This window comes from Nomascus leucogenys, chromosome 25 (genome assembly GCF_006542625.1).
Source record: "Nomascus leucogenys isolate Asia chromosome 25, Asia_NLE_v1, whole genome shotgun sequence".
NCBI classification, from domain to species: Eukaryota; Metazoa; Chordata; class Mammalia; order Primates; family Hylobatidae; genus Nomascus; species Nomascus leucogenys.
Window position 1 is genome coordinate 24,603,471 of NC_044405.1, and position 23,643 is coordinate 24,627,113.

At 44.7% G+C, this 23,643-nt stretch overlaps 1 protein-coding gene and 1 non-coding gene across 2 annotated transcripts; both read right to left on the reverse strand.

Annotated features, from left to right (window-relative positions):
- Positions 1 to 1,625: 1,625 nt before the first annotated feature.
- HMGN1 (high mobility group nucleosome binding domain 1) lies at positions 1,626 to 8,902 on the reverse strand. Its single transcript, XM_030806380.1, has 6 exons — positions 8,794 to 8,902; positions 8,432 to 8,464; positions 8,308 to 8,337; positions 8,178 to 8,225; positions 4,743 to 4,868; positions 1,626 to 2,469 (listed from the first exon to the last, which is right to left on the reverse strand). Exons 1-6 carry the CDS (start codon positions 8,806 to 8,808, stop codon positions 2,422 to 2,424), a joined length of 300 nt encoding a protein of 99 aa, XP_030662240.1. The 5' UTR covers positions 8,809 to 8,902; the 3' UTR covers positions 1,626 to 2,421.
- LOC115833201 lies at positions 4,945 to 5,051 on the reverse strand. The gene has a single exon (XR_004028645.1). It is a non-coding gene; the product is annotated as a small nucleolar RNA U13 (small nucleolar RNA).
- Positions 8,903 to 23,643: the final 14,741 nt, after the last annotated feature.

The window sequence follows — 23,643 nt, forward strand, 5'->3', positions numbered from 1 at the left end:
CTGCCCGGGGTGGGAAGGTTGGGGATTACAACTAACTAAACACTGGCAGATGGGTTCTATGGTTAAAAGGCTTATCAAAAACTCATCTATTCTACCTATACTTCAGAATTAAAGGCAAATCTGTTCATCACTGTTTCAGGCCCCCATCGTGTAATGACCAACAGCGCTCAGGTGTTTCCTAGTCCTTCCCCATCCCCCAGGGGTATTAAAGCTTCTTTGCTGTCAGTTCATGCCACGTCACTATCCTCTGCATTTGCTTTTACTGTATCCTCACTATTCCCTATAAACTCTGCTCTGGCAGTCCGTGCAGAGATCCCATAGGGCTTGTTTTTAAAGGATTCTTGCCTACTAATCAGCCCACAGGAAAAACAACACACCAAGTGTACACACGTTTGAATTCTGTTCCCAGGATCCCTATTTAGTGATAACCTCAGCAAGGTCTGTTCTCTGGCCGTTTTCACTGTTGCCAAGTCAACAGTTGCCCCACACCACCTCTAAAGACTATACTTACAGGGCAAAATGAGAATAGAATGTATATGAAAGCAAATCTGGAAAATACATACCATACTAGATTTAGTTGTAGCTTTTTTTTTTGAGACAAGTTTCACTCGTCACCCAGGCTGGAATGCAATGGCGTGAACTCGGCTTACAGCAACCTCTACCTCCTGGGTTCAAGCAATTCTTCTGCCTCAGCCTCCGGAGTAGCTGGGATTACAGGTGCCCACCACCAAGACCAGCTAATTTTTTTTTTAGTAGAGATGCGGTTTCACCATCTTGGCCAGGCTGGTCTCAAACACCTGACCCCAGGCGATCTACCCACCTTGGCCTCCCAAAGTGCTGTCATTACAGGTGTGAGCCACCACACCTGGCCTACTCTGTACTTTTAACCTCATACGAAGAGTTAAGAATTATGTATTTGCTTTGATTCAAAGGATATTGGAGTTTTTCCCTTAAACCAATATAGTCAAGCAACTTCAAAGGCCATAGCAGATATTGAAGCAGTTATGTCTCACATATCAACCAACGATGAACCACATAATGGTCCCCTATTACATACTGTATCTTCTCTTTAGATACACAAGTACTTACCATTCTATTACAACTCCCTATAGTATTTCCATAACAACATGCTGTACAGGTCTGTTGCCTAGGAGCAATAGGTTAAACCATACAGCCTACATAGGTAATAGGCTATGCCACTGAGGTTTGTGTAAGCACTCTCTACGATGTTCACACAAGAAAACTGCCAATGTGTTTCTTAGACTGTATCCAGTCAGTGGTGACCCACGACTGTATTAAACAAAAATTAGAACATTTCGCTTAAAAAAAAAAAACTTTGGAAGATCAGATACGGAATTTTTTTTTCAGACAGGGTCTCACTCTGTTGCCCAGGCTGGAGTGCAGTGGTGGGATCTGGACGCGCTGCAACTTCCACCTCCCAGGTTCAAGCGATTCTCCTGGCTCAGCCTCCCGAGTAGCTGGGATTACAGGCACCTGCCACCACACCCGGCTCATTTTCCTTTTGCATTTTTAGTAGGGACAGGGTTTCACCATGTTGGCCAGGCTCAAATGTGGAAATTGTGTAAATAAAATTTAAACCAGAATTTAATCCATGTGCTTCAAAATATTTTCATAATTGAGATTTTATTGGTTGAGGATCAGTACAGACATTTCAATTTGTACACAAATCTTAACATACATAACGAAATTCTAAAAAGCCATGTATTGTAATTCTTTTTTAAAGTTATTCCAGTGACTTTCCAGCTTAAAATTTGGAAGCAAATTTTCCTTAAGAGGCTATCAAGTACCAGTATCTTCACATGTTGGTCAGCTGTTACATACGGCCCACCAGTTCACAACTCAATAGCACGTACACTACATATTCAAATTTGTAATCTTTCACAGCACAAAGTTATTAGGAAAACAGGACTACCACAACCAAAGATGTTACAGAGTGCACACAATTCTGACAGGGAGAGCCATGATCAAAGAGTGGTTTTCTTTAGGAAACAATTCTACTAAAAAACAACATGGGAATAGAAGTAATTTAAAATGTTCAAGACATTAAATGCAGGACTGACTCCATATTGCCATTTAATATGCTTTGTATTATAGGATATAAAAACTAACCCCCCATCTATGGAATGTTAAGCTGACATCCGAGACAGCCAGAGCCTCCCATAATTCAATATCCCACACTATTTTCTGGTTGTACCAAAAAATAAACAACCAGCAAATGATTTCACCTCTTAAAAAAAAGCATTTACACTTAAAAAATGGGATGAGGTGGGATTCCCTCCTTCTTAAAAATGTTTCTAGAGCTACTAAAAAACTTGCATTTACAAAATAGTTGATAAAAATATTCCTCTGGATTGTACAAGAAGGGAGACAGGGACCACTGATAAGACATGGTATATGGTATTAATCAGACTTGGCTTCTTTCTCTCCTGCTTCATCAGAGGCTGCACTCTGCAAAAGAAAGGAAATTGAGATCTTCAGCACTTAACACGTTGTCATTTTATTTATATGCAACTATCAGGTCTTTAAAAGTCAATAACCTTTGTTATTTGTAAAGTAACCTACTCTTGTTAAAAAACTTTTGTTAACCACCCCCTCACCCCAAATCAATACTTGCAGCACTTCCATGGTCATGTGCATGCATATACAGAGCAGAAAAAAAATGTGAGTTGCACCACATGTACATTCCAAGCTGAGGTCACTCTGTCTTCTTGTTTCAGCTCTAATGCCGTAAACAACTTTTTCCGGTCTACTTAGTGCCACATATTTTACATCTTTGTGCTTTTTACTGATGATTTTGCTGTTAAAATGGCCCCCACGCATCTTGTTCAAGTGCTAATGTTGCTAAATTCAAGAAGGCTGTGATGTGCCACACAGAGAACGTATGTGTTGGAGAGGTTTGTTCAGGCACGAATTACAGTGCTACTGGTAGTGAGTTTGATGTGAATTTAACATACATTAAGGCATATCTAAACACAAATACACATGTAACAAAGTCACGTATTTTCAGTTGATGAAAATGTTGTGATCAGAGGTTTGTAGGAACCCAATCCTGTATTTCCCCTATGTGAAACAGTTTCATACTTTTGGCAGCCTTATATTAATAGAACACAGCTATAAACAAGGGAGAACCAACTGTAATTTGATAACATGTACTAGAAGGTCAAGTTCTTCCTTTAAAATCAGCACTAGATTAGCAATGTGATCTTATCATCACACAATATTTGATGTATAGTTAGAATTAAGTAGTACAGGCCAGGAGCGGTGGCTCATACCTGTAATACCAGCACTTTGGGAGGCTGAGGCGGGCGGATCACCTGAGGTCAGGAGTTTGAAACCAGCCTGGCTAACACGGCGAAACCCCGTTTCTACTAAAAATACAAAAAATTAGTTGGGCGTGGGGGTGCACGCCTGTAATCCCAGCTACTCGGGAGGCTGAGGCAGGATAATCGCTTGAACCCGGGAGGCAGAGGATGCAGTGAGCCAAGATCCCACCACTGCACTCCAGCTTGGGCAACAAGAGCGAAATTCCGTCTCAAAAAAAAGGAATTAAGAAGTACAAGTTAAAAAAATAAACTGTGATTATAAATTTCTTAATTTAGGAATAAGTAGTTTATAACTTAAGAATTTGATAAATATCAAATATAAACATCAAATCTTTTTTTTTTTTTGAGACAGAGTCTCGCTCTATCGCCCAGGCTGGAGTGCAGTGGCGCAATCTCAGCTCACTGCAAGCTCCGCCTCCCGGGTTCACGTCATTCTCCTGCCTCAGCCTCTCCGGGTAGCTGGGACTACAGGCGCCCGCCACCACGCCCGGCTAATTTTTTGTATTTTTTAGTAGAGACGGGATTTCACCGTGGTCTCGATCTCCTGACCTCGTGATCTGCCCGCCTCGGCCTCCCAAAGTGCTAGGATTACAAGCGTGAGCCACCGCACCCGGCCAAATTCTTAAGTGATATCAAAATTTAAATATCAAAATTTAAAAATCAATATACTAAATTACTTATCTTTTCCAGCTTAGCTAATGTAACAAACATAAAATAAAACATAAAATAAAGGCCTGGCTTACTGAACCTTGCAGTTCAGTTATCTTTTAAGAAACAGCTTCCAGGCTAGAGGAGTGCAGTGGTGTTCACAACAAATCAATCAAAACCTGTTACAGACTTCTCTGTTCCTTCTCTACTCCCACTGCTTCATTAATAAAAAGACATCTTTTCCTCATAGCTTAAAACAAAGATTCAGCCTGGCTAACAGACACCGTCTCTAAGAATAAAGATTAATGACACTAGTCTTTTTATTTACTTGATCTATGTTATTATTTAGACCTTTAAGAAAAATACAAACAAAACCATTTTCATTAGAAATGAAAGTGGGAAAAAAATGCCAGGAAAATTGCAAGTAAGGGGAACAAATTTTCAAAAATATATTTAAAAGCAACATCCAGAATATAAAAACAAAACAAAGATTGAAATATATCTGAAATTGAGCATATTAAAACTTCTTGCTGTTAAATAAGCCATTTACATATTTACTTTCCAATAAGATAAATCATAGAAAACCATTTGTCCATTCACTTTGGGATACTGTACAAAACTTTGTTCAATATTATAATGAATACTGTTATCTGCTACAAAGAACGTACAATTTAGTATCTATTGTTGAGTCAAAAGCAATCAAACACACACACACACACACACACACACACACACACACACAATTCTGACCTCCTCAGTTTTCGTTTCCCCGTTTTCTGCAGGTAAATCTTTAGTTTCTTGGTTAGCCACTTCGGCCTGTTTTCCCTTTGCTCCCCTTTTCCCTTTTGTTTGCACTTTTTTGTCTGAAGACTTATCCTATGATAGAATAAGAATATATTTTAAGTACAAGCTTTACCCCTTATTTACATTTTGTTTTACTTTTTCCCCTTCATGGCAGACAAGTAATGTGCCCAATGGTGCTGACTTCATAGCAAGGTTTGAGAGAGGGCCATCTCACACGTAAGCATGAAACCCCCATCTTCAAGCTTATGAAAGGATCTCATTTTGTATAGATTGTATCCATAATAGCTGTCATATTAATGTCTATCACACATCAGTTGATACACCTATTACATGAGACAACTTAAGGTCCACCCCAGTAATCAGGAAAACAACGTACGCTAAGGAGATTTTAATAGTACTTGCATGTCAAGCCTCATTAGACATATGACAAACCCTAAAGCCCGAGCTGTATTTCACCACTGTCGCCATCATCCACTATTCTCTATAGTTCCACATGACAGGACAAATGAAGTCGAATACCGGAGGAGTCTCGTTGACTGTATTCCCACCCATCCCCAAATTTGTTGTGAACTTGAACAATACTGTCCTCACAAGACCTTAACCCTCACATTAAGACCAATCACCTGAAAAAAAGCACCATGCCGTACGGTCAGGTTGACTATCCTGCTACAGTTAATCCCTTGATATCATATAATGAGGAACTAAAAGGATCAGTTTTGAATTTATCACTTTCATTTAGGTGTTTGAAGAATCTGAAAAGCACAGGTATTAATATGACCATACTAACTTGACACATTAAGTTCAAAATTTAAGCCATGTTATAAAGAAACATAAAAATACTTTTAGATACCATCCATCAATACTGAGAAGCAAGCTTAACATTTATTCCTTGTAAATATACAGCAGCAGCTAAATTAGTTTAGCCCCCAGCGGGTGGTATAAAAGACCCATAGGGATACTGACCGATCACTTGAGTTAAAGGGCCATAAAGACAAGCAAGTAGAGCTCACAACTTCAATGCTAACATGGGCGGAAAAATCACTGCAGGGAGTTCTGTACTAATAGTAGGATTCCACAGACAGCATAATGACTTTTAATACTTCAACATTCTTTGAGTAACAAATGATAAATATATTTGAGACAAAACCGCTACTACATACATTGCTATCCCAAAGTTTCACAATCACTTCTGTATTTAAGAACTACTCTTTTGTAATGTGATTTCTAAAGATTTCTCATTAATTTCATAATCATTCCAATACAAAAAATACAAAACTGGTAAACAGTTAAAATAGAATACATAATACCTTGGACTTGAAATAATACCACGTGTAACCATTATCAGCTGAAAAGCTAGATAAAAAAAAAAATCCAGTTTCCCGAAGTATGTTTGGACCTTCAAAATATTTAGTTTTAGGGAAAGACACAAGTCAGAAGCACACACAGTGACAACATATGCCTTGAAAACATGTCTACTGTGTAGTATGATAAGCGATACACCAAGTGCTTACGTTCTGTTTAGACTTTAAAGTCTGATCAACCATGAAGTCAAAGGTGTATTACAGAAACTAGATGTAAAAATGAACAAATCCCTTCTGCCCTTTTTCCTTTTGGGAAAGCTGACCTCATAGGCTCGTTCCTCAACAAACACTGACCTGAAGACTTACCTGTTGGCCTCTCAATTACATCTCACGTCCCAAACCCACTGAGAGTAAAACTTGGAACTGTTTTCATTAAAAAATTCACTTTACAGTAGATCTCAAGATGGACAAAGATAAATAAGAAACAAGAAAAATGTAAAGAGGGAAACAGGCAGATATTTCAGCCAATTAGTTAAAAAAAAACCCACACACACACAGAATCAAAAAAGATAGGTAATAATATACTGCTCACACCAACATTTTTAACAAGGTCAGCCAATTTTTTAGGCCTTCAAGTTTCCGTGCTGTTCTAACTGTATACAGAGAATTACCACATGGTCTTCTGGTAATGAGAAATTGCAAGTTGAAAAATACTATTCTCATACCTTACGTGAAGCTTTATTTTTAAAACGATCACAAAAACAGAACTTTCTGTTAAAGAAAACATAGTTAATATTTTTACACTCAGCTCTGTACAAAATTTAAAGAAGAAAAAACATCTTTGTTTTATACCTTTATTTAACAAGGACAAATTTAGTAATTATCCAACAACTCCTCAATGTCAAGGAAATTAATCTTGCCTCTTCTGATGATTGTGCAGTGCTAAACTTCTACCTACACTTTTAGGAAAGAGGTGAAGGCGTTAACAAAAATTTTTTTTGAGACTTCAAATAGCAAACTCTCACCTAAGTTTTGGATAAAAATTAATCGGCCGGGCGCGGTGGCTCACGCTTGTAATCCCAGCACTTTGGGAGGCCGAGGCGGGCGGATCACGAGGTCAGGAGATCGAGACCACGGTGAAACCCCGTCTCTACTAAAAAAATACAAAAAATTAGCCGGGCGTGGTGGCGGGCGCCTGTAGTCCCAGCTACTCGGAGAGGCTGAGGCAGGAGAATGGCGTGAACCCGGGAGGCGGAGCTTGCAGTGAGCCGAGATTGAGCCACTGCACTCCAGCCTGGGCGACAGAGCGATACTCCGTCTCAAAAAAAAAAAAAAAAAAAAAAAAAAAAAAAATTAATCACCCCGTGAAGAACATGTAGAGCTTTACAGGTGGTGGTTTCAATGCTATATCCAAACACAAAGTTTATACATGTTTTACACATGTTCTGCTTTTCCACCCTGAAAGTTATCAAACACACGTATACCCAAAGCCAACTTCATTCTACAGACCTGCAATTCGAATCATGCAATCACAAATTTGTTAGCGAGCAGCCAAAATCACGGTTTTGTATAACTGCTGATAAACACTTCTAGAGTAGTGACGGTTCTTTTCTCAGAGATCACAACTTTTTACCTCCCCACCCCCACTCCGTAAAAAGGTTAAGGCTTCCCGAAGTTGGCTTGGAAACTGTATATATAAAAACTTACACGTTCCCTTTCTCCTGGCCTCAGTCCTAACTTGGCTCTTTTATTGTCAAAAAAGGAAGTACAAGCAGGCAATTAAAAGCCAAGCACCAGCCACAACGTACGCAACGCAAAGAATAAATTTCCTTTGTAGACTTAATATTTAATATTTTTTGTCGTCCTAAGTCTCCTAACATCTGCAGCAGCATTAGTGTGATATAGTCCTATAAACGAGGATGAATATATCCATTACATTTTGCCTCAACCAGAAGAAAATTTACCGTAATTATTAAAATATAAAGAAAGCTCAAATAGCTAATCAAAATGGAAAGTCCTGCATTAAGAAGCAGTGTAGCCTAAGGCCCCGCTGCATCCCAATGCGCGTTTCGAGGCCTACCTTCGCTGCTGCCTTTTTCGGCTTCGCTTCCACTTTTGCAGGAGGTTTCTGAAAGGCAAAAGTAGCACTGAGCGTCCTCACCCGGGACGACCCGCGGAAAACAAACGGTTACAGGGCTCGCTTTACTTACAGCTGACAACCGCGCCGATCTCCTCTTGGGCTTGGAGAAAGAAAAAGGAGAGTCAGCGAGAAGAGAAGGCAGGCCAGCGGCTCACGGGAAACCCACCACCCCCCGCAGAAGGCCCCGCACTCACCTCTTCCTTGGCGGCGCCTTCGGCGGAACTGACCTGCCGGGGAGAAGGAGACGCACGAATAGAGGCGGGCCGCAGTCCCAGGACCCGCGCACCCGCCCGGCCCCGAGAACAATGCCCAGCCGCGTGACGTCACGGCTTCCCGCCGCCCCGTTCGAATCGCCCCCTCAGCTCCCCCGGCCGCCAAACGTTCCAGAAAGCCCGCCCCCGCGGCCGCCGAGCGCCCGCCTGCCCGTCGGCCGGTATCCAAGCGCCTCCCGGGCCCGTCGCCACCGTGGGTGCAGCGGGGCCTGGGCCTCGCGGGGCCCGGCGGGGCGGCCGGCGGCGGCTCCAGGGGGCGTGTGCGGGCCGCGGCCGCCGCTCACCTTCCTCTTGGGCATCCTGGCGGCAGGGAAGGCGCGTGCCGGGTGCCTGCGGGCCGCGGCGCGCCAAGAGCCTTCGCGAAACTGCGCTGCCTGGCCGCTGCCACTCCTCCCGCCGCCCGAGCTGTTGAGACCCACAGCGGGGGCGGTGGGAGAACCGGATGGAACCGGATTGGGAGCCCGCCTCCTGCTCCCCCCGCGTCCCCGGCCGCGGGCTCCCCCTCCCCGCCGGCCGGGCCGCCCCCCCGCCCCCGCCCCCGCCCCCGCCCCCGCCCCTGCCCATTGGCTACGGGGCTCAGCCCGCGCCCGGAATAGGTGAGGCGGGCCGTCACTCGACCCTGCGCCCCGCCCCCTCCCGGCCGCCCCCACCCCTTTCCGCCGTCTCGCAGGGCCCCAGACCCAGGCGAAGGGGGCGGGGTCCCAGTGGCGCTCCGGCCTCACGGTAGTACGTTTGAAGCCGAGCTGCAAAGTGCGGTCTGCGCGCTGATTGGCGGACGCACGCCACGTGACCGCAGGTCCCCCCCCTCCCCCCACCCACCCACAATTCTTCTGGATACCTGGGCGCCTTCAGGCCACTGGTATCTGGCCCCTCCCCTCCGGGGTGAATTGGGTTCGAACATTTATAGTTCGTATCTTAGACTGGGAAGGGAGAAGGATAAGGGATACAGGAAGTAGCAAATTTCTCCCGCCTCTGTCAGCAAGAAAGGCTATCCAGGGGCTCCAGCTTCGCAGGCCTGCGTGAAGCGGACCTTGGTGCGCAGGCGCTGGAGGAGGGCGTGGGAAGGAGAGCCGACGCGGGCTCGGCATGGGTCGGTGCGCAGGCGCGGGGCACTGGCTGCGCTTCCACTTGCGGAGGTCCGCACCGGGGGCCCCGATGCGAGGTTACGGCAGGCGGCCTTTCTGTGTAACTTCCTTCCTTCCTTCCTTTCTTTTATTTGAGACAGGGGCTCGTTGTGTCGTCCAGGCTGGAGTGCAGTGGTGCGATCACGGCTCATTGCAGCCTCGACCCCTTTGGCTCCAGCGATCCTCCCACCCCAGCCTCCCGAGTAGCTGGGACCACAGTGCACCATTTTGCCCGGCTAACTTTTGTATTTTTTGTAGAGAGGGGGTTTCACTATGTTGCTCAGCATGGTCTCCAACTCCTGGGCTCAAGCGATCCTCCCGCCTCGGCCTCCCAAAGTGCTGGAGATCCAAGCTGTGGAACTTTCTTCAGATTTCCCTGGAGGACTGCAGGTGCACGAGGGTCGTTTCTGGGCCCAGAGTAGGGCAACTCTCAGATTGCAGCTCCTGAGAGCCGTGCGCGACCGTCTCCAGCACTCGCGGACCCCCAGAGGGCTGTTTTATTTTCTCCATAGCATTGATTGAATATATATCCTTATACATTCCATATGTATCTTTGGAAGAATACACAAGGAGGTGGTACCAGCGGTTGCCTCTGAGGAAAACTGGGAAGACTGAGGGTAAAATTTCCCTTTTCTCGTGTGTAATGTTTTTTTCACTTTCCTATCTGCATGGATTACCTTAAAAAAATTCAACATCAGAGAGTACCCAAGTTTGTGGCACAAGCATATACTGAGCACCTGCCCTGTGGCAGGCACCGTGAAGTCCCTGGGGTAGAGAGAATCTAGGTTTGTATCCCAAGCACTGGGTCTAGTAATTTAGTGGGGAGAGAAAGTACTCAATTGGCCTAGAAAGAAAGGGGAAGCCATCGGCACGGGGATCAGCATATTTCAAGATATGCTGACTTACTAGCGTGTGGCAGCCCACCAAGACCTTTAAAGTGGCAGGGATGGAGAGATGAAAAATGGACGTAAAGATCAGGGAAAACAGACAGAAAAAAAGAAGAGAAAGCCCATCATGAAGTTCGATCATTATCCAAAGATTGAGGGATACTGCAAGGTCTTAAGCAAGGGAACTCTGATTTTGAACTTACCTCATAAAGATCTTTCTCCCATAAGAACCGAAGATGCGCTAGGCCAGAGGTGACAACTGATGGTCCACAGATGTTTTCTTTGGCCTAGTTTTTTGAAGTTGCCAACACAAACAAATGGAGCAGCCAGAACTCAAATGAAAAACTATTTGGCAGTATTTTTTTTTTCCTAAAAAACAAGGTCTCACTTTGTTGCCCAGGCTGGAGTGCAGGGCTGTTCACAGATGTGATTACACTACTCATCAGCATGGGAGTTTTTTGACCTGCTCTGTTTCTGACCTAAGCCGGTTCACCCCTTCATAGGCAAACTTGTGGGTCTTTTGCTCCCTGGAAAGTCACCATAATGATGCTAACGACCTGATCAGCATAACACACTATAGCCCAGAACTGGATTCAAGCAATCCTCCTGCCTCAGGTTCCCAAGTAGTTGGGACTACAGGCATGTGCCACCATGTCCAGTTGGCAGTATGTTTTAAACCTAAACAGACACTTTCAGGATTCAGTCATTCCACTCCTAGAAAGGTACACAACAAAAATGCTTATATATGTTCACCAGAAGACATTAAATAGAATATTTATAGCCGAACAATTTGTTGTAAACCCAGAGAGCAACCTAAATGCCAGTCAACAGAAAAATAGATGAATAAATGGAAGACTGTCAGCAATGAAAATGACCCACATGCAACTATATCCAACAATGTGGATTAATTTCATTAGCATAATGTTGAGAGAAAGATACCAGATCCAAAAGTGTGTATACTGTGTGATTTTATTCATATAATGTACAAAAGCAGGCAAAACGAATCCAGTGTGTTAGAAGTCAGGATAGTGCTTCCTGGTTGGGGTTGAGGTGTGGAGCTAGCGACTGGAGGAGAGAGCAATGGAAAAATTTGAGGGGCTGGCTATTCATGCTCGGTTTCTTGATCTGGATGTTGGTTGCACTGTGTTCACTTCATGAATACTGATTGAGCTTTTCACCTATGTATACATTTCTGGATATATATAAGTTTTTTGGGGTTTTTTTTTTTTTGAGATGGAGTTTCGCTCTGTCACTCAGGCTGGAGTGCAGTGGTGCAGTGTCAGCTCACTGCAAGCTCCGCCTCCTGGGTTTACACCATTCTCCTGCCTCAGCCTCTCAAGTAGCTGGGACTACAGGCGCCTGCCACCATGCCCAGCTAATTTTTTGTATTTTTAGTAGAAACAGGGTTTCACCGTGTTAGCCAGGATGGTCTCGATCTGCTGACCTCGTGATCTGCCCACCTCAGCCTCCCAAAGTGCTGGGATTACAGGTGTGAGCCATCACGCCTGTCCTATGGTAAGGTATTTTTTCAACATGTCAGAGTCAGAAATTTTCACTTACAAATTTAGCTCTTCCACTTCTCTTGGCATCCTTTGTGCATGCATTCCACAGACTGCACTTGACCTTGTATCTTGTAAGGAGGTGTTCTTTCTCCAGTTGCCAAGGTTCCAGACTTGCTGATTTCACTCCTTTGTGTTTCCTACGGGCTTCTGGAGGAATTTTAGTTTGTGATGCCCGCGTATAAGTGTAGGTAATATATAGATATCACCTTTTACATTTTCATTTAGTTTTGAAAGATGTGTTTCTGTGATTCAAAATTCCAAAGATTCCATCCTGGGCAACAACACAAGACCCCGTCTCTACAAAATTAAAAAAAAAAAAAATTAGCTGGGTGTGTGGCACACACCTGCAGTTCCAGTTACTCAAAACACTGTGGTGGAAGGATCACTTGAGCCCAGGAGGTCGAGGCTGCAGTGAGCTATGATTGTGCAGTCCACTGCACTCCAGCCTGGGTGACAGAGTGAAACCCTGTCTTAAAGGAAAAAAAAATTCCAAAGGAACAAAAAAATTTCCAGAGAAGTCTGCCTTCTGCTTCTGTTCCCCCTGGCTATCTACTTCTAAGAAGAAACCAATGTTGCTGCTTCTTAGGTATCCCTCTTGAGATATTTTATAGAAGCAAATTAATATATGTTCTTTTCTTCCTCCTTTATTTTTACACTGTTTGGTACCCATGCTTTTTTACTTAACAATAGAGATTTTTTTAATCAGTCCTTTACAAATTCTTCTTTTTATTACTGCATTGTATTCCACCATGTAGATGGAACAAACATTGTTAAAAATTGTGACAAAGTACATATAACATTTATCACCTCAAACATTTTCAGTGAAAAGAAGAATGAAAATGAGTGAGGAAAGTTTATGAAACTTATGGAACACCTCAATGCAGCCAATATATGCATTATGGGAATCCAAGAAGGAGCACAGAAAGAGAAAGGGATGGAAAACTTACTTGAGGAAATAATGACGGAAAAATTCCCAAATTTGGAGAGGAAAACAAACATCCATCCCCATGAAGCCTATAATACTGAAAATACTTGAGCATAATGAGGTTCTTGAGACACATAATCAATTTGTCAAAAGTCAAACATAAAGGATCTTGGGCTGAGCATGGTGGTTTATGCCTGTAATCCCAGCACTTTTGGAGGCTGAGGTGGGTGGATCATTTGAAGCCAGGAGTTCAAGACCAGCCTGGCCAAAATGGTGAAACCCTGTCTCTACTAAAAATACAAAAATTAGCTGGGTGTGGTGGTGCATACCTGTAATCCCAGCTACTCAGGAGGCTGAGGCACAAGAATCTCTTGAACCTAGGAGGCGAAGGTTGCAGTGAGCTGAGATTGTGCCACTGCACTCCAGCCTGGGCAACAGAATGAGACTCTGTCTCAAAAAAAAAAAAAAATCTTGAAAGCAACATGAGGAAAGTGACTCATCACTTACAAGAGAGCCACTGTAAACTGTAAGCAAATTTTTCTGCAGAAATCTTGCAGGCCAGGAGAAAGTGGGATTCAAAGTGCTGAAAGAACTAAGTATTCTTAGTGCCAAGAAAGAATACTATACTTGGCAAAGCTGTCAGAAATCAAGGAGAGATAGACTTCCCAGACAAACAAAAGCTGAAGGAATTCATCACCACTAGACCTGCTTTAGAAGAAATGCTAAATGGAGTTGTTCAAATTCAAATGAAAGGATGCTAATTAGCAACATGAAAACATGTGAAGGTATAAAACTCATGGGTAAAGGTAAGTATATGATCAAATTCAGAATATTCATACTGTAATGGTGGCATATAAATTTTAATTCTAGCAGCCATAAAAAATGATGAGTTCATGTCCTTTGTAGGGACATGGATGAAACTGGAAATCATCATTCTCAGTAAACTATCGCAAGGACAAAAAACCAAACACCGCATGTTCTCACTCATAGGTGGGAATTGAACAATGAGAACACATGGACACAGGAAGGGGAACATCACACTCCGGGGACTGTTGTGGGGTGGGGGGAGGGGGGAGGGATAGCATTAAGAGATATACCTAATGCTAAATGACGAGTTAATGGGTGCAGCACACCAACATGGCACATGTATACATATGTAACAAACCTGCACATTGTGCACATGTACCCTAAAACTTAAAGTATAATAATAAAATAAAAAATAAATAAATAAATAAATTTTAATTCTAGTATAAAAATTAAAAGACAAAAGTATTAATAATTATATAACTATAAAAATTTGTTAGTGATTACACAATGTAAAAGATATACATTGTGATATCAATAAAATAAATGTGAGAGGGAAGAAGTAAAAGCGTAGAGCTGCCAGGCGTGGTGGCTCACGCTTGTAATCCCAGCACTTTGGGAGGCCGAGGCGGGCGAATCACGAGGTCAGGAGATCGAGACCACGGTGAAACCCCGTCTCTACTAAAAATACAAAAAATTAGCCGGGCGTAGTGGCGGGCGCCTGTAGTCCCAGCTACTCGGCGAGGCTGAGGCAGGAGAATGGCGTGAACCCGGGAGGCGGAGCTTGCAGTGAGCCGAGATTGTGCCACTGCACTCCAGCCTGGGCGACAGAGTGAGACTCTGTCTCAAAAAAGAAAAAAACAAACAAAAACAAAGGAACTACCAAACAGAAAACAACGAACAAGATGGTAGTGGTAAATCCTTCTATGTCACTAATTACTTTAAATGAAAATTGATTAATTTCTCCAATCAAAAGACATAGAGGGAGCCAGGCATAGTGGTGTGTGCCTGTAATCTCAGCTGTCAGCTGCTTAGAAGGCTGAGGCAGGAGAATCCCTTGAGGCCAGGAGTTTGGGGCTGTAGTACTCTGTAAGTGTTCCTGAGAATAGCGCCTACACTTTAGCCTGGGCAACACAGACTTAATCTCCAAAGACATAGAATGACTGAATGAATAAAAATTTAAAGACAGACACAGGCTGAAAGTGAAGGGATGGAAAAAGATACTCCATACAAATGGTAATCAAAAGAGAGCAGGAGTGGTTATACCATCAGAAATAATATACTTTAAGTCAAGATGTCACAAGAGACAAAAAGGATCATTGTAGGATGAAAGGGGTCAAATCATCAAGAGAATATAAGAATTGTAAATATGTATGCACCCTACATTAGAACACCTAAATATATCAAACAAATATTAATGGAATTGAAGGATGAAATAGACAACAATACAATAATAGTAGGAAATTTGAATACTTCACTTTCAACAATGGATAGATAATCTAGACAAAAAGTAAAAACAGTGGACTTGAACAACCACTATAACCAATAGAGCAGACATACACAGAACATTCCATCTAACAGCAGCAGAATATACATCTTCTCAAATGCACATGTAACATTTCCTAGGATAGATCATATATTGGGCCGCAAAACAAAACTTTCCTTTTATAAAGTTTTAACAAATTTAAGAAAATTGAAATTATTATTATTATTTTTTGAGACGGAGTCTTGCTCTGCTGCCCATGCTGGAGTGCAGTGGCACAATCTCGGCTCACTGCAATCTCTGCCTCCCGAGTTCAAGTGATTCTCCTGTCTCAGCCTTCTGAGGAGCTGAGATTACGGGCATGTACCACCATGCCTGGCTAATTTTTGTATTTTTTAGTAGAGACAGGGTTTCACCATGTTGTCCAGGCTGGTCTCCAACTCCTGACCTCAAGTGATCTGCCCGCTTTGGCCTCTGAAAGTGCTGAGATTACAGGCATACGCCACCACACCCAGCTCTGAAGATTGAAATTATATAAAATATCTTTTTTGTCACCACAATACTATGAAACTGGAAATCAATAATAGGAGGAAAATTGGAAAACTCACAAATATGTGGAAGTTAAATAGCACACTCCTGAACAACCAATAGATCAAAGAAGAAATCAAATAAGAAAAAAAATCTTGAGACATTAAAATGGAAACACAACATACCAAAACTTATGGGATGCAGTAAAAGCTGTTCAAAGAGGGACATTTATTGCACTAAATGCCTACATTAAGAAAAAAAGAGGTCGGGCGGGGTGGATAATCACTCCCTCTAAGGGGCAGCCATTTAATATTCAAGACATGAGTGAAACCCCCCCAAAACCTACTCAAATATTAAAGTGCACTTGTTCTGCCTGACTCTTGAAATTACATGAGCAAGCTAAAGGTTTCCCTGTCTCGTGTGAGCTATAAAAGCAGAGGCAATGGTACAGACGTGTATCTGACATGGCCTGAGGGGCGATCCCTTCTTAAGCCTGCAGGAGGAAGCTGCCGTAAGTTTGATTAGATGTTGCCCTACGTCTGTGGTTTGGAGTGTTGGCCAGGATAATAACTAAAAGCAGAAAAAAATGTCGTCTAAATGCTACTTTTACATTTTTCTTTTTTTGTTTTTGAGACTTACTCTATCACTCAGGCTGAAATGCAGTGGTATGATCATAGCTCACTGTAATTTCAAACTCCTGAGCTCAAGAGATCCTCCTACGTTGGCCTCCCAAAGCCCTGGGATTACAGGCATGAGCTTTCGGGCCAGCCAAGGTCTTTATTATCACAGGAATTTGCATCATCTTCTTGTTGCTTTTATTGATCATATTTGCACGCTGCAAAATGCTTTTTCCACGGCAGTCTACTATGTGGTCAGCTCACCACCCTGAACTATGTGTGAAGTACCATAAATTTAGGTTTGATCCAAAAAGGACTTTCTCATTATCAAAATGTGTCTGTTATGTTGCCTGGGCCAGCGAAGTTATTCTTTCCATTAATAGCTCTAAATGGAATGAGAAATATTAGACTTGTAGGTTAGTCTATTTTACTTGTGTGTTTATTTTGAATACTTTCAAAATGTTTGGTGAAACTTAATTTGGAACATTCCAGGGCGCTCTCTCATCTCTGAGCCAACCTATAAAGAAAAGAGGAGAATTGTCTTTTCAGTGTATCACTCGTGGGGCAGTAGGGGAGGCAAGGAGATCACAGGTTGCATTTTTCTTTGGAAATTTTCTAACACAGACCTATTAATCAGTCTAGCCTATTTTTCCATGGGAGTGAGATGAAAAGAATGAAGTAGGCTGGGCGCGGTGGCTCACGTTTGTAATCCCAGCACTTTGGGAGGCCGAGGCGGGCAGATCACGAGGTCAGGAGATCGAGACCATCCTGGCTAACACAGTGAAACCCCGTCTCTACTAAAAATACAAAAAATTAGCCGGGCGTGGTGGCGGATGCCTGCAGTCCCAGCTACTCGGGAGGCTGAGGCACGAGAATGGCGCAAACCCGGGAGGTGGAGCTTGCAGTGAGCCGAGATCACGCCACTGCACTCCAGCCTGGGCGACAGAGTGAGACTCCGTCTCAAAAAAAAAAAGAAAAGAATGAAGTATATGAAATCCCTTATTAACCCTTGCATGCTCAATCTCCACGTTAGATCAGGGCCTTCTGTATTTAATAGCATTCCATACTACTTTTTTGTTTTGTTTTTGAGATGGAGTCTTGCCGTGCCACCTAGGCTGGGGTGCAGTGGTGCAATCTCAGCTCACTGCAACCCCTGCCTCCTGGGTTCAAGCGATTCTCCTGCCTCAGCCTCCCGAGCAGCTGGGAGGCACATGCCACTGTGCCCGGCTAATTTTTGTATTTGTTTTTGTTTCTCATTGTAATAATGATTCTAGCACTATTTTCCCCAAATACGTGCTTCTCCAGATGGTTTTCCTTCTTTTGCCTGAATTCACTACTATCTGATTGGCTTGCATAACCACTAAGTGAATTAGCATGCAGAGCAATAGGTCTAGAACTTGCCTATTGATTCCGAATTTCATTTTTAATCTTCCCTATATTGTAAGTAAATAGTCTTTTTTTTTTTTTTTGAGACTGAGTCGCGCTCTATCACCAGGCTGGAGTGCAATGGTGCCATCCCGGCTCACTGCAAACTCCGCCTCCCAGGTTCAAGCGATTCTCCTGCCTCAGCCTCCCAAGTAGCTGGGATTACAGGTGTGTGCCACCATGCCCCGCTATTTTTTGTATTTTTAGTAGAGACGGGTTTCACCATGTTGGCCAGGCTGGTCTCAAACTCCCAACCTCAGGTGATCCACCCACCTTGGCCTCCCAAAGTGCTGGGATTATAGGCGTGAGCCATCACCCCCAGCCAGCACCTATTTTTAGGTCATCATTTCTGTTGGGGTTTAAGAGTTGAATACCCATATCACATTGACCAGGAATTGATTGATTGACTGATTGATTGTAGAGACGAAGTCTTGCTATGTTGCTCAGTGTGGTTTTGAACTCCTGGGTTCAAAACCCTCTCAAACTATTGGGATTACAGGCGTGAGCTACCGTGCCCAGCCTTGACCAGGAGTTTAAAATCCACTTATATTCATGATTTATATTGATTTCTGGCTGAAGCCAACACTCTTCACTGGATTTATTCAACTCACAAATTTCAATGTTTGGTTACCATCTTGTCCACTTTAAGGTGCATTTTATGTGCAATAAAAGGTGTTCAGACATTTTAAAAAGATTCTCTATTTGAAATTTTTTAGGGACTCCTGAGCCTCTTGACATATATCCCAATTACCCTATTCTCAGGTCAGCCTGAGGTGGGGCATGTGCCTGGATTCATCTAACAGTGATTGACTGGAAGCAACTGATGTTATTTCTCCAGTGGTGCTTGGAAGCTTACGGTTTTCCTCTGGCAACCAACACCATGTTCATTAATAAACCAATAATAGGCTTCTTCTCTGTGGAGTTTCTCTTGCTGCCATCTTCGTTCATTTTCACAAATGATTATGGTATTTACAGTAGGCAGAATACTGTCCCCCCACCATGTCCACGACCTAATCCCCAGCACATGTGAATATGTTACTTTTTGTGGCAAATGGACTTTGCAGATGTAATTAACAATTTTAAATGGAGAGATTATTTTGGTTTAGCCACATGGATCCAATGTAATCACAAAGATTCTTCTAGAGTGAAAGAGGGAAGCAGGAGAGCCAGGGAAGATGTGACAATGGAAGCAGGAGTCAGAGAACTGTGCCTGCTGGATTTGACAAGGAAGAGGGACACAAGACCAGGAACGCCGGCAGCCTCTAGAAGCTGGAAAAAGCAAAGAAATGGATTATCCCATGGAGCCACCAGAAGGAACTCAGCCTTGCTTTTATTTTTAGCCCAATAAGACTCATTTCAGGTATCTTTCTCCCAGAACTGTGAGATAATAAAGTTAAGCCAGTAAGTTCATGGTAATATTGAGAGGCGACGGTGTGCTGGCAGTCCTCACAGCCCTCGCTTGCTCTCGGCGCCTCCTCTGCCTGGGCTCCCACTTTGGTGGCACTTGAGGAGCCCTTCAGCCCACCACTGCATTGTGGGAGCCCCTTTCTGGGCTGGCCAAGGCGGGAGCTGGCTCCCTCAGCTTGCAGGGAGGTGTGGAGGGAGAGGCGCGAGCGGGAACCGGGGCTGCGTGTGGTGCTTGTGGGCCAGCTGGAGTTCCAGGTGGGCGTGGGCTTGGCGGGCCCCTCACTGGGAGCAGCCAGCCGGCCCTGCAGGCCCCGGGCAATGAGGGGCTTGGCGCCCAGGCCAGCGGCTGCGGAGGGTGTGCTGGGTCCCCCAGCAGTGCTGACCCAGCGGCACTGTGCTTGATTTCTCACCAGGCCTTGGCTGCCTTCCCGCGGGGCAGGGCTCGGGACCTGCAGCCCGCCATGCCTGAGCCTCCCACCCCCTCCATGAGCTCATGTGCGGCCAAGCCTCCCTGGCGAACACAGCCCCCTGCTCCAAGGCGCCCAGTCCCATCGACGACCCAACGGCTGAGGAGTGCGAGCGCTGGCGGGCAGCTCCACCTGCAGCCCGGGTACGGGATCCACTGGGTGAAGCCAGCTGGGCTCCTGAGTCTGGTGGAGATGTGGAGAACCTTTATGTCTAGCTCAGGGATTGTAAATACACCAATCAGCACCCTGTGTCTAGCTCAGGGTCTGTGAATGCACCAATCGACACTCTGTATCTAGCTGCTCTGGTGGGGCCTTGGAGAACCTTTATGTCTAGCTCAAGGATTGTAAATACACCAATCGGCACTCTGTATCTAGCTCAAGGATTGTAAATACACCAATCGGCACTCTGTATCTAGCTCAAGGTTTGCAAACACACCAATCAGCACCCTGTGTCTAGCTCAGGGTTTGTGAATGCACCAATCGACACTCTGTATCTAGCTGCTCTGGTGGGGCCTTGGAGAACCTTTGTGTCGGTACTCTGTATTTAACTGACCTGATGGGGATGTGGAGAACTTTTATGTCTAGCTCAGGGATGGTAAACGCACCAATCAGCGCCCTGTCAGAACAGACCACTCGGCTCTACCAATCAGCAGGACGTGGGTGGGGCCAGGTAAGAGAATAAAAGCAGGCTGCCTGAGGCAGCAGTGACAACCAGCTCGGGTCCCCTTGCTCAGTGTGGAAGCTTTGTTCTTTTGCTCTTTGCAATAAGTCTTGCTATTGATCACTGTTTGGGCCCACACTGCTTTTATGAGCTGTAACACTCACCGCGAAGGTCTGCAGCTTCACTCCTGAGCCAGCGAGAGCACGAACCAACCAGAAGGAAAAAACTCCGAACACATCTGAACATCAGAAGGAACAAACTCCAGACGCACCACCTTAAGAGCTGTAATACTCACCGCGAGGGTCCGCAGCTTCATTCTTGAAGTCAGACCAAGAACCCACCAATTCTGGACACAATATGTTACAGGAACATTAAGAAGTGAACAGTCTTGTTCTTGTTATGAGCTTTGTTTATTTTATTTTATTTTTTGAGAAGGAGTCTCGCTCTTCCACCCAGGCTGGAGAGCAGTGGTGCAACCTGGGCTCACTGCAGGCTCCGCCCCCTGGGGTTCACGCCATTCTCCTGCCTCAGCCTCCCGCGTAGCTGGGACTACAGGCGTCCGCCACCTCGCCTGGCTAATTTTTTGTATTTTTAATAGAGACGGGGTTTCACCGTGTTAGCTAGGATGGTCTCGATCTCCTGACCTCGTGGTCCGCCCGCCTCGGCCTCCCAAAGTGCTGGGATTACAGGCGTGAACCACCGTGTTGTTTACTATCTTAACTTGTGCTAGATGTAGATTGACTCATGCTGAAACACCCTGGCTCTCACATTGCTTTCCATGTGTTGGAAGAGGGTCTCCGCCTTCCATTCTTGGTGCTTTTGTGAAGTTCCTGCACAGGAGAGGGTTGAGTTCTTCAAACTGGGTTGCCTGTGAAGCCCAGGTGCTGCTGCTTCTCTCCCACCACTGCTGCAAAGTTGAGGACACGCTCCAGGGTTTTTGGTTTTTTTTGTTAGGCGTTCTGGACTGTCCAGGAATTAGGTAATCCTTTTCCTGAAGATAGGTGGCAGTGGGGTGTGGTGTGGTGGTGGACTTCTCTTTAGCCAGAGGCATATACTGGGGGCGGATGAAAGGGGTCCAGTGGGGTCGGGGCTGTCATCACTTTTCTTTTTTTTTTTCTTGCTTTTTTGAGATTGAGTCTCTGTTTCCCAGGCTGGAGTGTAATAGTGCGATCTGGGCTCACTGCAACCTCCGCCTCCTGGGTTCAAGTGATTCTCCTGCCTCAGCCTCTTGAGTAGCTGGGATTACAGGCGTGTGCCACGCGCCACCATGCCCGACTAATTTTTATATTTTTAGGAGAGAGGGGTTTTCACCATGTTGGTCAGGCTCGTCTCGAACTTCTGACCTCAGGTGATTTACCCAACTTGGCCTCCCAAAATGCTGGGATTACAGGCATGAGCCACCGTGCTTGGCCTATCATCACTTTTCAAGAGGCGGTTTCTCCTAAATCCATCTCAATCTCCAGTGAGAGAGGAGCCAGGAGCCTGGCTGCCGTGCTGCATGGCCCATCCAGGTGGAAGGGAAGGCTATGGAGGAGAGCTAGGCTCCTGCTCTTTGTTTTGGTCAGTTCAGAAGTCACTTATTAACCAATAAGTCCTTTCAGGGAAAGAATTCACTCTACCACTACAGAATAGTTTTGCTTCACATGTTTTCTTGACACAGAAGTTTGTAGAACCACAGCCTCTTGCATAATTTATTTATTTCTTTATTTATTTTTTAAGACAAGAGTTTCACTCTTGTCACCCAGGCTGGAGTGCAATGGCGCGATCTCAGCTCACTGCAACCTCCACCTCCCAGGTTCAAGCCATTCTCCTTCTTCTGCCTCCTGAGTAGCTGGGACTACAGGTGCCCACCACCACACCCAGCTAATTTTTGTATTTTTAGTAGAGACAGGGTTTTGCCATGTTGGTCAGGCTGGTCTCGAACTCCTGACCTTAGGTGATCCACCTGCTTCAGCCTCCCAAAGTGCTGGGATTACAGGCTTGAGCCACTGCGCCCAGCCGCATAATTATTTTAATTGGTTCATAATAATGAGCCAGAGTTGTACTCTGTTGCCCAGGCTGGAGCACAGTGGTGTGATCACAGCTCACTGCAGCCTCGACCTCCTGGGCTCAGGCGATCCTCTCATCTCAGACTCCCTAGTAGCTGGGGCCACAGGCACGTGCCACAGTGCCCGGCTAATTTTCATATTTTATTGTAGAGATGGGGTCTCACTATGTTACCCAGACTGGTTTCAAACTCCTGGGCCTGTGATCTACCTTGCTTGGATCTCCCAAAGTGCTGGGATTACAGGCGTGAGCCAGTGTACCCGCAATCTTGCATCATTTTGATTAGGAATTAGTCCTCAGAAACCAGCCATGGCAGCATGGCAGAAGAGACAGGTGAACATGTCTTGCTTTATCCACTAGGCATACTTTTTTTTTTTTTTTGAGACGGAGTCTCGCTCTGTCGCCAGAGCTGGAGTGCAGTGGCGCGATCTTGGCTCACTGCAACCTCCGTCTTCCGTGTTCAAGCGATTCTCCTGCCTCAGCCTCAGGAGTAGCTGGGACTACAGGTGCGCGCCACCACTCCCAGCTAATTTTTGTATCGTAGAGACGGGGTTTCACCATGTTGGCCAGGCTTGTTTCGATCCGTTGACCTCATGACCTGCCTGCCTCGGCCTCCCAAAGTGCTGGGATTACAGGCGTGAGCCACCGCGCCCTGCCCACTGTGCATACATTTGAGTTGGGATTCTTTCGCTGCAAAACCTGATATTCACCTAGATTCAGATTACTTTATTAACTATTACTAATGATTGTGAACAGTGCATTCTATTAAACTTATTTTTCAGGTATGCAGTTGTGTAAATTGGTTAGACTTACTACAGTGTTTAGATCTGGAACGAAAACGTAAGGCATTTTCCATGTAACTGCTTGGAACACGACAGTTACCTGCTACTATAATTACGGTAGTTTTCTATTTATGGAAGAGTATCTTAAATTTATCTAGAATTAAAAGTTAATTTAAAGAAAGTACTAATTATGACAAAAGCAGGGAGTCGTTAGTACTTGAAACCAGAGTTTGGTACTATGAGAAGGTTTTTAATTTTAAAAAGAAGGAAAAAAAGAAACACGGACGTCAGAAAACTGGTTCACTAGGGGGTGAGTGCGAGAAGGCTACGGAATCGCAGAAGGCCCAGGAGAAACCTGGAACGTGTTAACCGCTCCAACTGGAGCGGGAGGAAAAAACGGCCCCGCCTCCCGCGAG